The sequence below is a fragment of the Erpetoichthys calabaricus genome, chromosome 8, assembly GCF_900747795.2.
Source record: "Erpetoichthys calabaricus chromosome 8, fErpCal1.3, whole genome shotgun sequence".
NCBI lineage: Eukaryota > Metazoa > Chordata > Cladistia > Polypteriformes > Polypteridae > Erpetoichthys > Erpetoichthys calabaricus.
The window spans coordinates 85,009,724-85,026,333 of NC_041401.2; the positions used below are offsets into that span (position 1 = coordinate 85,009,724).

Here is a 16,610-nt window from a genome sequence, read left to right on the forward strand (position 1 = left end):
CTGAAGCTAACACAGCAGTGCTAACCACCCTGCCACTCGGCTGCCCTCATTTTCAAATATCCCACTAAATGATTATGTCCAGCATAATAAGTGGATGAAGGAAAGCGACGTTGAGTATGTTAGTCTAAATTTGGGTGCAACACAATCTGTATTCACTGTGGAACTTGCCATCACATTTCATTAAACTGCATAATTAACTGTATGGCTTTATTTATTTATTAATTTTCTGATAGTGGGCATATCAAGCACATAAGCAATGAACAGGGACATTTTAAAAGAGGTCAGCCCCAGCAAGTGAATATTTATTTATTTAAAAAGCCACACATTCCCAATAACCAGTAAAAAGTAATGAAAAAAACAATAACCCTTCTATTCTAGAATGGAAATCTCCAAATCTGTGTTTTTTCAATACAATTAAATTTGTAAATATTCCTTTGAGTGATCATTTACCTTGACAAAAGATTTTTTTCCCCAAGCAAACATTTAAAAAACAAAACAAAAAAAATCTTAAATATGATACTGTATCTTACAGTCCAAGTGTTCCATGCAGTTTCTTTTTTCTGTACAGTTGAGCAGATCAGTAGTAAAAATCAAAGCTATACATTCCCACAAGGCCAGTGACCCTAGAGGATGAATTAGAGGAATTCAGCAGAAGAGAACAAGAGCAGTTTGCAATCATTTACTGTAATGGAGGAAAAATACAATCAGACAGCAAGATTAATTACACAGAAACGCTCAATTCATCCTAAGTCTTTTTCTCAGTGATCCACAAAGCTGACAGTTTATATCGAGGTGGCTAATTATGGCATGTTCAAAAGATAGCAAAACTATATTTGGCTTCACATACTGACGGAGATTTGTTTGTAATTACACAAACAGTTTTTTTTTTTAATCAGGTTGGAAATGCCTGAAAGTCTGTAATCCAGCAGCAGGAAATTATTTGTGAGCATTCCACCTTTTTACATTACACAGCATTTCTTATTTTTATAAAGAATTCAAGAAGGATTTCAATGAGTTTTCATAACTGGCTATTACTTTGTTTACTGGGATGCTTTTATTAGCCTACATCTCTCAATTTTTTCAATATGTATAATAAATACTTAATAAATACCTAATTGTTGCATGTAAATGTAGAGGCACAATCTGAATTAGGAGATGTCACCAGAAGCTGCATATGTGCACAAGCCAATCAGTGAAACAATTTACTGTTGATTTTGACTTGAAGTGCATGTGTAATGCAGATGGCGTTCAGGAATTAACACGACTGAATCTCTCGATCTGAAAAACTTCATCTACTCTGAGAAAAGCCAGGGAGTACGCCACGCTGAGAATGGCTGAACTGGCAGCAGTCACCACAGCATTCTGAGAAACTTTGATGCCAGACTGTGATTAGTGCTCACCTAGACATTTATGAAATTAAAGAAAAAATGTTTCGCTTTCTTGTATACTTTATATACAAAATTGCTGATATTTTCTTTAATATATACATAACTTTAATTTTCTAAAATGCTTCCTGTATTTTATAGTCAACTTGTACTAACTGCCCACATGCCGGCCAATCAGCTATTATAAAGATATTAAAGAATGAATTTTTTTCTTGTTTCCCCTAAACTAGCAAATGGTAAAGACCAATATGATCATTTTATTTGGAAAAAAAAATCTTAATTTACATTGCCTTCCTATCTATCCAGTGTAATAAAAAATATATTCATATAATCCAATTTAAGGTGCGACTGGCTGGGGCCAATTCAATTAACAGATTTAAACTGTCAGGACCATTCAACCTTGCCCAGGAAAAGACTGAATATTTGTATTACTCGTAAAGATCTGTAAACTCTTTAAGATCTGTAAAAACTGTTCTTTAAAAAGTAGCCAATTTACAAAACTCAGGAAATGAGGAGGAGGGCAAAGCTGCCTTTCCCTCTTGGGACAACACCGTTGAAATGGCCTGGCTTGACGCATGAAATCTGATTCAGCTTGTGTGTGGGTAACTCGAATTGGCTGTTAAGACTTTTTTTTTTTTTTTTTTACAAACATTAAGTCTTGGAATGTTAATGAAACTAGAGAATAAAAGATCTGAGCTGAAGCGATGACAACTCATTATAACATTCAATTGTCCAAACATTGTAATGGCAAGACAAGACTAAAAAACAGTTAAACAGCTCCAATTAACATAACATTCAAACTCTTATCACTTTAAAAACAGCATTCCCATTCAAAAATGGAAACCTTTAAAAGCATTTAATAATTTGCCCTTTGACCATCTTTTTCATGTAAAAATATGCATCCGTTTAATGTTTTCCAGGCAAAAAAATGATAAAATTTGTTTTTCTATATAAAAGTTTAAATTTTATAATGTTTCACTTCTCCTAAAACCGGAACTGATTTTTGTAGAATTATGCTGGCATCATGTGGCTGAAAGAGGTACTGCATTGTTTGTGTAAGCAAAGCAAAGCGAATAAAAAGAAACAGCAGATTTCATGGTGAAATGTATCCTTCTGTAACAATAATTTGAGTTCTTGGATTTACCCAAACCAGGCGCGTCTGTCTGCAATGTTTAAAAAAAATTATTTTTGTAACTTCTGATGCTTAATGAAATGGGGTTGTCACTTCTTAAAGCCTGTAGATCTTTGGGATGTGTTAGGGACCCGAAGGACCTGTAGAAGGACTCACCAGACAGTCACAGATAGTCAACAGGCTGGGGACCCGAGCAGAGGACTCGCCCGCTCCTAGATGGCACTCATTACTAGTAAGGTTACCAGTTTACAGTCACTCTATTCTCCTTAGAATACATTTTAAAAACTCTATGTGTGTTCCTGTTCAAGGTTTTGGACAAAAATGTTTTTATATTTATATTATCCTGAAGACCAAAATGAGGGTGACCTTTAATGTAAACTGCTGTCAACAGAAATGATTCTCCATTATTAGTGACTTTTGTCTAGGACGTGTATGCACACAAAGCAGCATCTTTGGCCGTATTGTTGAACAATAATTAATGCTCACCATGTCTACTGCTTGTGCATTGCCTGCTCTCCTGAAACGCCAAGTCAGGCACTCAACATACAAGCTACAGCTGCCTTTCTGAACCAAAATGAAACAAAAACCTTCTTCTACAAGGTTACCCTTCCAAAGCTGGGTTTTTACATTCCTTTTGGTGAGGTGCCTCTCATCTTGAGTTTACTGGGACAAACTGGTATTAACTAAGAGGCACAACGTCACCAAAGTGTCATGCCTTGTGGAATCTGAAAGCACCAAAACAAATTAAAAACAAAAATGGCCACAATCTTTTTAGGCAACCATGTGAAAAGAAAGCGCTCTGTTGACTGTGGTCCATTAACAATGAATACAAATGGTAGCATGGCAACAGGCTTCTGCATGTTCAGCCCTTTAAAAAGTTCCCTTTAATAATAACATCCTTTTACAGATCAAAGTGAATTAAACAATAAAATGTCAGGATCAAGTTTTAACCATTGGCATACAGAGGTCACAGCAGGCATGGCAAACATTGTCTGTAAAAGACTTAGGAAGGACACAGACTCCAAAACTGAAGCCAGACCATCTTGCAAGAGATCATTGGAGGATTAATAAGCTTCTTTTTGGTTTTTTTTGTTTTTTTTATCCCCCCCGCAATGCCACATTTAAGTAAGCAGGTATTCCCACAGCTCCCCATAATATATTTCACTTCGTTTTCTTCAAAAAGATTTTGAACAAACTTGCAACTGGAACACAAAGAGAGGCAAGAAGACAAGTTTTCAGTCCCCCACCAGCAGCCGAGGGAACAAAACCAAAGCAGAGCGAGACACACTGAAGGCAGACATGATTTTTTAGGCAGATTTCTATCTAACTCATTACGGCCTCTTTCCCTGTCCTGTAAACTCCCCATCAGAAATTTCTGTGCTCCATGATGTTGGCAGATGGAGGCCCAAAAAATGGATTTTCTGTTAGTGAGTCTGTCTCCCAATGCACAGTTTTGACTCTCGCTCTTGGCCCTCACTCTTGTCTACACTCTGGTCCAGTTATTGCACTAATATGTACAGAAAAAAAAGCTACAAGTCATCAGTAAATTGTGCAGTCCGTCTGTTATCCAACGATGCATGATCTAATCCATGCAGGTCTTGCTGGCTGTTACGGGTGGTCGATCAAGCAAGACGTCAGCTTTATCAAGTAAAGGTTCACATGGTCAGAACTTGAGCTGCCTCCTCTGGATGTACTTCTTATCTTCTTCTTCTACACAGAAAGAAACACAGAATAAACAGGAGCAGTGAACAGACACGGTCAAAAGAAATGCAGAGTGTGCATCCGTGGGAAAAGCAACACACCCCAGGCCTCATTAAATGGGCATGCACTGAAGACAGAAGAAACATAACCAGTATCATCATTACAACCGCTTGAGAAAGTATGAGCTGAATGGGAAAGCATGTCTGTGGCAAAGTCAGCCCTTTGAGACTGAGAATGAGATGTGCAAGAAATGGCCTGTCTGACCAGTATGACACATTTGCAGATTGGCCGGATGGGGAGCAGGTGATGAAGCAGTTTAGCTCTATAATGGCTACCAGATTCTGAGAAGCTGTGGCATACTGTTCTATTATGTCTAATTCACTACTTAGTTATTAGTGCTTTAGGCTAATTCCAAGTTCTAAAATGGCTCCATATGATTGTGGATGTGTGCATGAAGGGGTCCTGTAATGGTCCTGTGATGGCCCTATACAGGTTTGGATTCTGCCTTGTGCTTGATGCGTGAATGATGGCTCATCAGACCACTGCACTAGATTATACATTTTTGTGCACTGGCCTTGGACACAAGCAGTTTCCAAAAGCTGCCCTGCCATACATTCCAGCTTTGCAGAACTTAAGACAAACAGTTTGTTTTGAGAATAGGGCGCAGAGGAGCTGTTTCAGTTTGGTGGCACTTGGCAGCTATCCAGTGTAGTATCCATTCATCACTGTTGGCGAGCTTTAATTTATTTGTCCATGTTTGGCATGCACTGTCATTTTTGAGACATTTTTCCTTGATGCTCTCAAATACAGTAATTTTATAGTTTTCTGACCAATTTAGCATCTTTGGAACTCTTGTTAGTTGCTTCATGTTCCTTTGAAAAATCATAAATTGTCAAACCTCCTTTACACAGTTGCTGCTACACCCTCTTAACGGGCAATCAACCTAATATGAATCACCTTTGTCATTTTCTAACCTGCTTAAACCAGAGCAGGATTGTGGGGGTTTGAGATGGAGCCTCTCCAGCCAGCATAGGGTGCAAGGCAGGAATAAAAGCCAGTCCATCTTATGGTGAACACACACACACCAAACACACACCAGGGCCTATTTAGCGTCCCCAGTTCACCTAAACTGGATGTCTTTGGACAGTGGGGGGAAATAAGAATACCCAAAGGAAACCAACAAAGACACGAGAAAGGACATGCAAACTCCACACAGGCAGGGCCTAGGACATGAACCCTGGTCTCCTTACTGCAGGGCAGCAGCACTACCACTGTGCCACCGTGCCATCCATACCTTTGTAATTGTGATTTAGTTATTTCAAATTTTAACTCTTTTCTAATATGTCTTTTGCATTATTTTGTCCCTGCCTAAGTCTATTTATTACTTACTTAATTTACTAGACACATTCTTTCAACCTTGGCAGCAAGGTAGGCAGTGTAGCGAAATTGCTAATGAACAGGGCCTTTAAGCCAGAGGCTGACTCTGACCCAATATTTGAACCTACCAAGCCATTTATCAACGCCACGATCCAATTGGGGCGGCACGGTGGCGCAGTGGTAGCGCTGCTGCCTCGCAGTTGGGAGACCTGGGGACCTGGGTTTGCTTCCCGGGTCCTCCCTGTGTGGAGTTTGCATGTTCTCCCCGTGTCTGCGTGGGTCTCCTCCCACAGTCCAAAGACATGTGGATTGGTGATTCTAAATTGGCCTTGGTGTTTGTGTGTGTCCTGCGATGGGTTGGCACCCTGCCGGGGATTGGTTCCTGCCTTGTGCCCTGTGTTGGCTGGGATTGGCTCCAGCAGACCCCTGTGACCCTGTGTTTGGATTCAGCGGGTTGGAAAATGGATGGATGATCCAATTGTTTATAGATATAGATATTAGGGCTGGGAATCGATTAAAACAATTAATCGCATAAATGTATTGCATTTAACATTAAAACATGTAATTATAAAATTAATACATAAATCACAAAGTAAATACACACTAAATCATAAATTGAATTTAGAATGAACATAAAGGAATTTAAAAATATTAATGGCATAGGTTAAACTTAAACAATAACCTTAAACCTAAACTTTTAACAAAATATTACTTGAGGAAGTACAACCAGAATTTGGATGCCTTTCTAAAAGGCAAATTCAAAAGAAGGCATTAAGAAAACCAGGCCAATGTATTAAATCTAAAATTGGAATAGTAAATGAGACAAAAGAGGTGTCAAAAGTGAAATGATCCAAACGACTGTTCACTTTGAATGAACTGCTGAAGACTGATTTAATTGTCCTGTCCCTTTGGACAGTTTAGCACATGTATAGAGTTAAGCTTTTGGTAGAATCGTGGCGTACCTTGGGATTTTTTGGGTTACAAAAAGTGTGCTACCACAGAAAAAGAATTGGAAAACACTGCTCTACTTACACCTTTGCTCCTGGCATGATAAAAAAAGATCTCCGTAGCTGCTATCTTGCTTTAAAAACTGACACTGTGCATTACTTGGATGGTTATGTTGTGTTCTTTGCAAAAATGAGCAAAAATACTGCAAACTTGAACATGGGTATGGATAATCATTACACATGAATTTCGTAGAATTTTCCCATTATATTAATGGTGCTCAGAACTGTAAGTTACCTGGAAGACCAGTGAGTTAGATACAGAGACACTAGAGACGTATTTTGGTTTTAGTGCTACTCAAAGATAACTAATTTAGCACTTGACAGAAACATGAAATGGAAAAAAAGCATAATTGTTACCTTCACATCTTTTCTGTAGCATTGCCCTGCGCCTGTGTCAGTATGTATAACTCAAGAAAATGAACACCAGTGGTACGTATTGACATGTTGTGTATTGTAGTCAAATGTGTAATACGAAATGTTAAACCTTTAAATGAAAAGTATATTTCAGAAACTTTTTAAAGGTTAATATAAATATGGTACTGGATGTGTATGTAATTCATTAGGTACAGACTTTGACCAAAGCACTAGCGGCCCTAGAAGCGACAAATTTTTTAACGTGTTAAACAGACCACATTAATCACAAAAATGAACGCACTAATGTTCCCAGGCCTAATTTATATATATATGTATATAAACATCGCTACTATTTACCTGTTTTTGTCAAGTTTCTTGACATGGTGCTCATTTAAAGGCATTATAAAAATAAAAGTTTTATGTGTGTGTGTCTGTGTGTGTGTGTGTGTATGTGTGTGTATATATATATATATATATATATATATATATATATATATATATATATATATATATATATATATATATAGTGGCAGAAGCACTTGGTTGGCACCGACCTGACATAGACTGAGACCGGAGGCACGGGTGAAAATTAAAATAAAGATTTTATTTTTCTTCTGCTGGGGGATCACATCTTCCCCGTGTCCCTCAGCTGCAGCACAGTCTCAAAACACACCAAACGAAAACACCAAAAAATCACTCCTCTTCCTCCACTCCTCCCAGGCAGATTTGTCCTCCTCCTCCTCCTCCCGACACTGGCACCCGGAGTGGTGTGTGGTGGCTCCTTTTATAGCCCACCTGGAAGTGCTTCAGGTGATAACCTAATTCAAGCTGTACTTCTGGGTGTGGCTGCATTCCAGCCCACACAGGCTCGTTAAGCCATGCAGCTCCCCCTGATGGTGGCCACAGAGCCCAACAAAGCTGAGCTCCGAAGTCCCATGCCTGTGGCCCCGATGCAACCCAGGGGGGCTTCCACCAAGTGTTCTGGGGGAAGTAGTGTGTAGCCCATGGCAATTTCCCCGGATAAAGTGTCTATGGGGCGTCCCGGCCAGGCATGGGCCCCGGCCATCCGTCACAGTATATACATTGTAAATTAAAACACTACTAACATAAGAGAGCCTTGAGAGAGGACATGACACTGTACTGTACTGTACATATGACATTAAATGGTTACTTACTACACTTTAGTTTTGAATGTTCTAACATTATCTTCTTCAGCCTGCTGGTCCCAGCAGCCTCAGTACCAGTTGTACTATTAGAAGTATTAATGAGGGTGAGGACATCTGCTGACTTGATTGCTATGCTATGGTTGTTTATGCCCCTTAGTCTGTTAGTATCAGTGACAAAGACCACAGAGGAGATCACAGCACCTTATGAAAACTAAGACCCCTTTTTATGAAGAACTGTTTGTCATGACAAACAATATTCCTCACAGCCAAGGAAGAAGACCAAGACCAACAGGATGACAGAAAAGATACCTGTACTTAATATGAGTCAGGCAGAGAGGTGGTAAACAATCAGTTTGGCATTTGGGGAGAGATTCTCTTCATTTTTTTAAATGTTGCTTATTTGTATCTTTTTACCGGTGAAGAAGAGGTTCATACTAGGTGGAGTGGTAGCTCTGAGGCTAGGGATCTGCACTGGCAATCGGAAAGTTGCTGGTTCGAATCCCGTAAATGCCAATAGGGACTCTGCTCTGTTGGGCCCTTGAGCAAGGCCCTTAACCTGCAATTGCTGAGCGCTTTGAGTAGTGAGAAAAGCGCTATATAAATGCAAATAATTATTACTAGTGGTGGCAGGGAAAAATGGATACATACAGAATGGAGATTTATAAAGGGCCTCATTTGCATGTGGGGAGGAGCTTGTGTATGCAAATGAGCTGAACTGCATTTTTCAGAAGAAAGCGTAAAGCATTGTATGGAGGATTATAATAGACAGACATGTACAGTATTTGTACCTGTTCAAAGCCAGAGAGACAGACGGTGTTAAGCTGCAGGAGGAAAATAACAAGAACATGATGACAGAACTGAAAGAAACTAACACTTTAACACATTGACTGCTGGACCATTTATTACCTGGACGCTGCAGGATAGGTCTATGCATGTGTGATAAAACAGTAACTCTAGCAAAACTCGTAATAATATGTATTAGAAGGAAGCAATAATTTTATTATCAAACGCATTTCTGTCAAAACTCTGAACATGTAAATAAATCCAATGAAAAATATAAAGGAACTGTTAATTACTTTATTTTCACCAGCAGCATGACTTATGAAAGAACCTGAAGCATGGCACCATGTAGAGTGCAGGCTTAGAAGCACATGTGCCACAAGAATAACATGTTTCTTGGCACTGACCACACTTGTTGCACACAACACATTTGGTAGATTGTGACTGTTTGAGCTCAATGGCTGGCACAATGTCAATGTAGTACTGTCTTAACAGTCATGACAAGTCGGACGCTTTGTCAGGGCAGCTATCTGCATCAGACCCAGAGCCTACATGTTCTACATCCTCCAGCTGATTGTCACTATTTTAATCACTTGCATTATCATCAGAATATTCAACTTGCAACAGATCTAGCTGTTTCAAAACATCAGCAGCTTTATGTCTTTTTTGGTATAACCACAGCCTGTTTATTTGTAACATTATTTTCTGGAAGCTGTTGGCTCCAAAAGGAAAAAATCCTATATTTATCCATTAGATGGCAGCACTGTAGCAGGTAACAGAGATGTGGCATTAGATCTCACCAGCATGCCAGCTGTGTCTATTATGGCTGCGTACTGAGGTACAACTTATCTTGTGCATCGCTCATTGACAAATGAGTTAACTCGTAACTCACATTCAAAGTGTTGAAGGCAGTCAGAATAGGACAAACAAATATACATGAATAAGTCAGGATTCCTAAACTGTGGAGTTATGCAGGAAATATGAGGGGCCTCATGTATAAATGGTGTGTATGCACAAAAATGTTGCATGAGCAATTTTCCACACTCAAATCGTGATGTATAAAACCTAAACTTGGTGTAAAGCCACGCACATTTTCACGCTAACTCAAACCATTGCGTATGCAAGTTCTCTGCTCGGTTTTGCAAACTGGTGGCACCCAGCGTCAAAGCTGTGCTTTTGTTCCAGTGTGGTTTCCCTTTCTTTTTTAGATACACATCCCTGACGCGGCTTTATCAAATACTTTGAAATTAACCACATATTGTTTATTAGTTTAAGGCATGTTTGTAATTAACCTGTAACAATGGTCCACCGAATGGCCAAACTATTCCAAATACCATAGCTGCTTTAGCATTGTTACTCTCAAGTATTTATCCCACTGTATTTGTGTGTGGAATCACAGCTCTACAGCAGCTGATTGGAAAGAGAATTATCGGTATACAGCATCTAGCACACGCTGCCTCAGCCATGCTGCCTATTTGAACTGCTCTCATACAACAAACGCTTCAGAGCCTTTCCTGTAGGGACATCGCAGTTCAAAAACAGTTTCATCCCAAGAACTATAAACGCACTCAATCAGACCATCAAGTGCTCCTGGTAGAACTGTTTTTACCTATAAGTACAATTACTGCACTGTAAACTTGCACTACAGTTATAATATTGCACAACCTGAGCCACTTTATAAAGCGCGTATTTACATATGATGACGATATCATTTTTAAGATGAAATGCAGCAAAATATGTTTATTACATTATACAGATAAAATGTTAACATTATTTAAATAATCTATATTGTTAATAATTAAACATGTGGAGACACAGTGTCGCAGTGCTAGCGACGAGCTGGCGCACATTCAAGGATTGTTCCTGCCTCGCACTGTATTCTTGCTGGGGCTGGTGTGACACTGGATGGATAGATGGATAGAATAATTAAACATGTACTACGAAGACATTTCAATGTTCCTTAAAAGTTTTGAAGAATCGGCGTTCTAAGCCTACAGATGGCTTAACATCTATTACAGAGCTGATTGTGTGGCGATTGGTTACTTGGAGAAAGAATAGGAAGGACAGGAATTGGGGGTTAGTACGTTTGAAAGAGACAGTATTGCTGCAATAAATTATTTCATCGAAGGTCGCACACAGCGCTTGTATACAATAATTAGCTCTTTATTACTTGGAAATTTTCAGAATTACCAACCATTTAAATTTGTGATAGCAAAATACCAAATGTCTTTCTTCATCGGTGTTTCAATTCAAAAATGTCACTTTACTTGTAATGAACAGTTTCCATTTGCATTAGCACACTGCTGATGTCCTTATCATAATTAAAGTTCTTTAAAAGTATTAATCTGTTTTCTGGGTCAAACCAGGATCTGGTGGCAGTACCATATGTCACTGGCAGTGGAAAAAATTCTTTCAGATGCAACTGATGACACTGAGTATTTTTCTGCATTATTTTTCCTAAATACTAATGGATTCTCCTTAGGCCTCAGTCGTGATTCTACTTCGTACAAAGCTATTTCCTTGCTAGTGCTTTTCTATTGACAAAGGTTCTTCAACTGAGCGGCGGGCTGACACACAGATGTAAACAGCTGTTTAATGGTCCTTGAAAGGACCATTTATTGTCCTTTTAAGAAAGTCTAGATCAGATGATGCTCATCCTCTTTGTTTTCAAGGTGAATCTCTGTCCTCATGAGTCTTCACACCACATAATCTGCCTTCTTTCCTTTGTGGGGCCTAAATCAGACTGTCCAACCTGCCATGCTGTTCAACACAACTGTTTTTAAGCTTGTGGTGTTTTAGGGCCATGATTCATTTGATTTTACAAAAATATAGGATCTACGAAATATGAAACGCAACAAGACTGGACGCAAGGAGCCGGTGTCTGATACAATAAAACTGGTAGCAAATGTTATGAAGTACAGTGTTCTTTGTCATTAGCAAATAAAGAAAGTACACATTTAATATACTGTGTAAAACTAAAGAGTACATAGATATACCTGTGTTTGTCATAGCTGTTAAGTACATATACAGTATGTATTATAACTTAAATATGTACTGTACACTTATATGGATTGTTGCGCATTCTGTTTTGTTGAGAATGCACGTAATATGTGAAGATAGATACACCTACTAAGACTGACTGACATATGTTCGATTGGACGTTAGGGCAGATATAAGATAGATATCCATGACAGACCTCAGATGGAAGTACGATTGGACGTTACTAGAAAGGACTCACATCGACAGATAACTGTACATGAAACTGCTTAGCACATCAACAAATTATCTCTACAAAGACAGAGTTTGGAGCAATAGTAGCTGCTTAAACATAAGGTATCCAATGATATATGATGAAATTCTAATACTGAAAACAGTAATAGAATTCACTGAGGTTTCTCCTAGAGCAATCTGTTAGTATTACAATTTGCACTTAAATAAAACTCACCAAAAATATGATTCATCTGTTTAAGAAACTATTAATTATCAGATTTAATGATTAATTAACGTCTTATAGTAATTTGGTTTAAAAAATACTTAACATTAAATAAAATACAAACTCACAGACATGATGGGCAATGTTTAAAAATAAAATGTCTTGTGGAAAGCCAGAATAATGAATAGGTAAATTAAATAAATGAACCATGCATCTTAATCATAATTAGTTTTGCAAAACCCAGAGATACTGTGTGCGAGGTGAATATTTGTGCTTGAATTTTAAGCATGGGTCACAAAACTCCCAATTGTTCAGATGTTCATTACAGGCCTAATGCCCATTAGAACCATCGATCTGCATCAGTGGTGTTCTTTACCTTTTTCCTACCATCATGCCCTTTAATTGTGTATTTTAGCAGCATGACCCACAGTGGATGATTTGTGAGCTCTTCTGGGTGCTTTTCACTTTCCTGTCTTTTGAACTTTTGAACTAAAATAAGCAGAACACTATCCCCACTACATACAATTTTTTTCAGGTGAAAGAAGTTTCTAATTTCATCAAGAAGCCAAATGGAAATAATGCAGACATCAAGAAACTGACACAGACCAAATTAAGGTCATTCTTAAATGGTAGTGTGTAAGTGTGATTTTTCAAAATGACTCTTTTGACCATAGTGTGTAAGGCACATCAAGTATCAGGAAGCATGTACTGTAGATGAACAGCACAACAAATTCCAACAAAAAAGACTTACCTTCCAGATAGTGACGGGAGATATACTTAAGACCTTCATCAAGCAGGATGACAGGAAAGGAGAGCTTCAACACCATAACCCACTGGGGCCAGCTCAGGGGTGTCACCTGGAATATTAGCTGTTGGAAAAGGGGACAGGACACATGTGCAGTGAAAATCACAGACAAAATAAAGCCATAACTTAGGGATGGGGTAGGTGATGACAGTGGTGCACACTTATAGCTTCTTGCAAAATTAGCAGTAAGCTAAAAACATCAAGGGAGGAAGAAGCTTTTGCAAATTTTTGAAATTCAGATTCTAAATTGTCTGTTCAAGAATAAATTAACTGATTAAAAACATATTGGATTGAAGTCACAACAGGATATATGTCAGCATACACTACTCCAAAACTACAAAGGTGAGACTTTAGAATCTTGTGACAAATCTGTAAAAATGTTAATTCATAACCTAACTTTCATAATCTTAAACAAGCGTAATACAATTAATATTGTCAATGCTAATTGAACTCATAGCAATATACTGAAAACAGTTGAAGAAAACTGAACATATTTAGGTTAAGCTAAGTTTGATCAGCTTACTGTATTTTTGAATAATTATAAGGAAACATGGGTTGTACTCCAGACAGACTTGGTTGCTGTCCTTGTGTAGTTTGCACTTTCTTTCTGCATCTGCATGTTTTTTTTTGAGGTGTTCTTCTTGATGTCACATAAACCAAAGACAAGCATGTCAGGGTGACTAGCAACTCTAAACTGGCGTTCTGTGGGTGAGCTCTGTAATGGACCCCACTGAGAGCTTGTTCCTGCCTTGTGTTGAATACTTCTAAAATTTTTCTCTTTGCAAGCCTTAAATTGGGTTACACAATGGATTGAAGTTCAGATGGATAATTTTACAACACCTAAAAAAACTTTTTGTAATAAAAAAATGGACAAATGACATTGTTTGTGTCCAAATATAAAAGAGTAATAGCTAATGTGAAGTCACATGGCAACACATGGCCAAACCCATCATGTGTTGTCACGCTGTCACCGCCATCTTGAATTCAGGGAATAAAAGAAGATCTCCAGTCAAACAAAGCAATATTGTAAAGCAAAGAAAATAAAGGGGAAATGATAAGAACAGTGAAACCATCTGACACTTCTGAAATGTATCATCTCTTGGTTGGTCCAATATCTATCTATCTATCTATCTATCTATCTATCTATCTATCTATCTATCTATCTATCTATCTATCTATCTATCTATCTATCTATCTATCTATCTATCTATCTATCTATCTATCTATCTATCTATCTATCTATCTATCTATCTATCTATCTGCATTTCTCTTTTTAACAGTATTCCTGTGTCAAATGTCGAAAGATTCAGAATATGGACATGACAATTTTGACTCTTAAAAAAAATAGGAAAAAAATGATCCTCAGTTGGTTCATCTTCATTGGTTCTCTCTCTGATATGAAATTGCTTGAAAAACTCTACTAGTGCTTTGTAAGAATGTATTCCAATGATCAGTGATGCTTGCTTCCACTGTGCGGACAGGTCAAACAGTTGACATATTCTGGTGTTGCCTTATTAATACTCTAAAACCAGATTATCATGTTGCTTACTCAGCTCTGTGGCTGCCCTCCCTCGATTTCTAGTAGCTTGTAACTCCTACTGCTGCTCTTGATGTGGATCTATGTAGAGCAGCAGAGCAATAAAGACAGTAGTGTACCTTGGGATGTTGTCAGTCAGACAAGACCCTAAATAACATCCAACACATTAACTAGTAGTGACTGACCTTCCCACCACAGATATGGCGCGCCGATAAAACAGAAGAGAAGGCCACATCAGGCTATCAGGAAGCTTGGAAATATCAACTGCAATTAGAGAGACTGTGCTGCTCATTTGAGGCCTTGGCTCTTAAGAGCCACACAGAGCTTTGTGGACCGGTGACAATAAAATGCTACCTGTATACCAGGAACTAACTCCAGGACTAGAGTCAAAAGTGACAACTTGATTGAGTTTTAAACTTGCCACATATAAGAATGAGTTTAGAGGAATGGCTTACAGTAGATTACAAGAAGAAGTAGAAGAAGCCAGGAATATGAAAGACAAATGAAGATGTGTGACGGCAAGAAAGAGGACCTTTAGTGACACCTTGAACAACAGCAAGTGATGTGGGTCCCCTTACTTAAGGAACAACATATTTTGGTGACCACCTGAATTTATTTTTTGTTATCCTATATCTGTTTTCCTTTAACACATGAGTTGTTCCTTTGTTTATCCCTGACATACATTTAGTGTCTAATATATACAGGCTTTGAGACTTCTGTGGTTTAATTTAAAGTGTAAAGAGATCAGTGGAAGGAAGGCCCATGTACCAATTCTATCCTATTTGGAGAAGGAATGCTCGCCCACAGTAACAACACGGTGCAAAGAAAAACACTTAAAATAAGGAAGAAACTAAAGGCTGCATTTTTTTCCTCTTGACATTCTGTACTTGAAAAGGCAAATTTAAAGGTCAATTCATCCATAATAGCACTCACTTAATTCCACTCAGGGCTGAGGGGCCGTCACCTCTCTTGGTAGTATGGGGCACAAGGAAAGGACCAATTCTGTATGAGGTCCCATGTAATTACTCTCAGGCACACAATCACACTCAATTCACACCAGACAGACGTTTTATGTCACGTTTTTTGTCACGCTTTAAATGCAGCTTATTTGAAAACCAACGTATATATGTTTGGTATAATTCTTTTCAGAATTTATCAAACTTTAATGTGATGGTGTCAGATTTTCAGATTCGTATTCCGTTTTTAAATTATAAACTAAATAATATCAAGAACTCACGTCCTGTGAGATGAGACTTTGTGCCAAGAGATTTAACCATGCCCGGGGCCAGAAAAAGACAAAGTGTAGGACAGCTGCTGTACAGGCTTTTAAATGTTCGAAGCGCCGCGCGAGATGCAGATCATGTGGCATGGCAGCAGCAGCAGCAATCCAGCAGCTGATCGAGCAAAGAGGAGATAAAAAAAAAAATATTTGTTTCCCATTGCATCACCGTTTAAGAGGGGGTTTCAGAGGAGTGACGTCCTGTCCTTGGAGCAGGGGGCGAACCCCCTAGTAACACTATACAACAGAGATTTTGCTTCCTGAACACTTTTGGGTGTGGATTTTGGATGATCACAAAAATCGCCTTTAAATTTTTCTATCATGTACTATTTTATTGCAATCAATAAACAAATGTATGATTTTCTTTCATATTATAAGTATACATACAGGGTATATAGCACAACTACAGCATCAATGGTGATCTATAAGTACTGGCACTGCTACCAGCAATGTAGCTCTTTAATTTGCGATTGGGACAGCCATTCTAAAGAGTCACATAACATTAAAAAGAAACTGCTGCTCTGTGGTTAGAGGGCGGAATACTATGGCACATAAGCCACTCACTGACTCAGCAAAGATGTTTGTGCCTCTTCTTCATATAAAACTTGAATTGATAAAAAAAAAAAAAAAAACTTTGTGAAAGAAGATTTCGAT

At 38.4% G+C, this 16,610-nt stretch overlaps 1 protein-coding gene across 1 annotated transcript in view; it reads right to left on the minus strand.

Annotated features, from left to right (window-relative positions):
• Window positions 1–313: 313 nt before the first annotated feature.
• The window catches only part of atp2a3 (ATPase sarcoplasmic/endoplasmic reticulum Ca2+ transporting 3), a 298,736-nt gene continuing 282,439 nt past the window's right edge, over window positions 314–16,610 (minus strand). Inside the window, exons 20-21 of the mRNA XM_028807020.2 lie at window positions 13,087–13,204; window positions 314–4,227 (exon numbers count right to left, since the gene is read on the minus strand). Of these exons, the coding sequence (XP_028662853.1) occupies window positions 4,181–4,227; window positions 13,087–13,204 (165 nt within the window). The 3' untranslated portion in view covers window positions 314–4,180. The remainder of the gene's footprint in view (window positions 4,228–13,086; window positions 13,205–16,610) is intronic.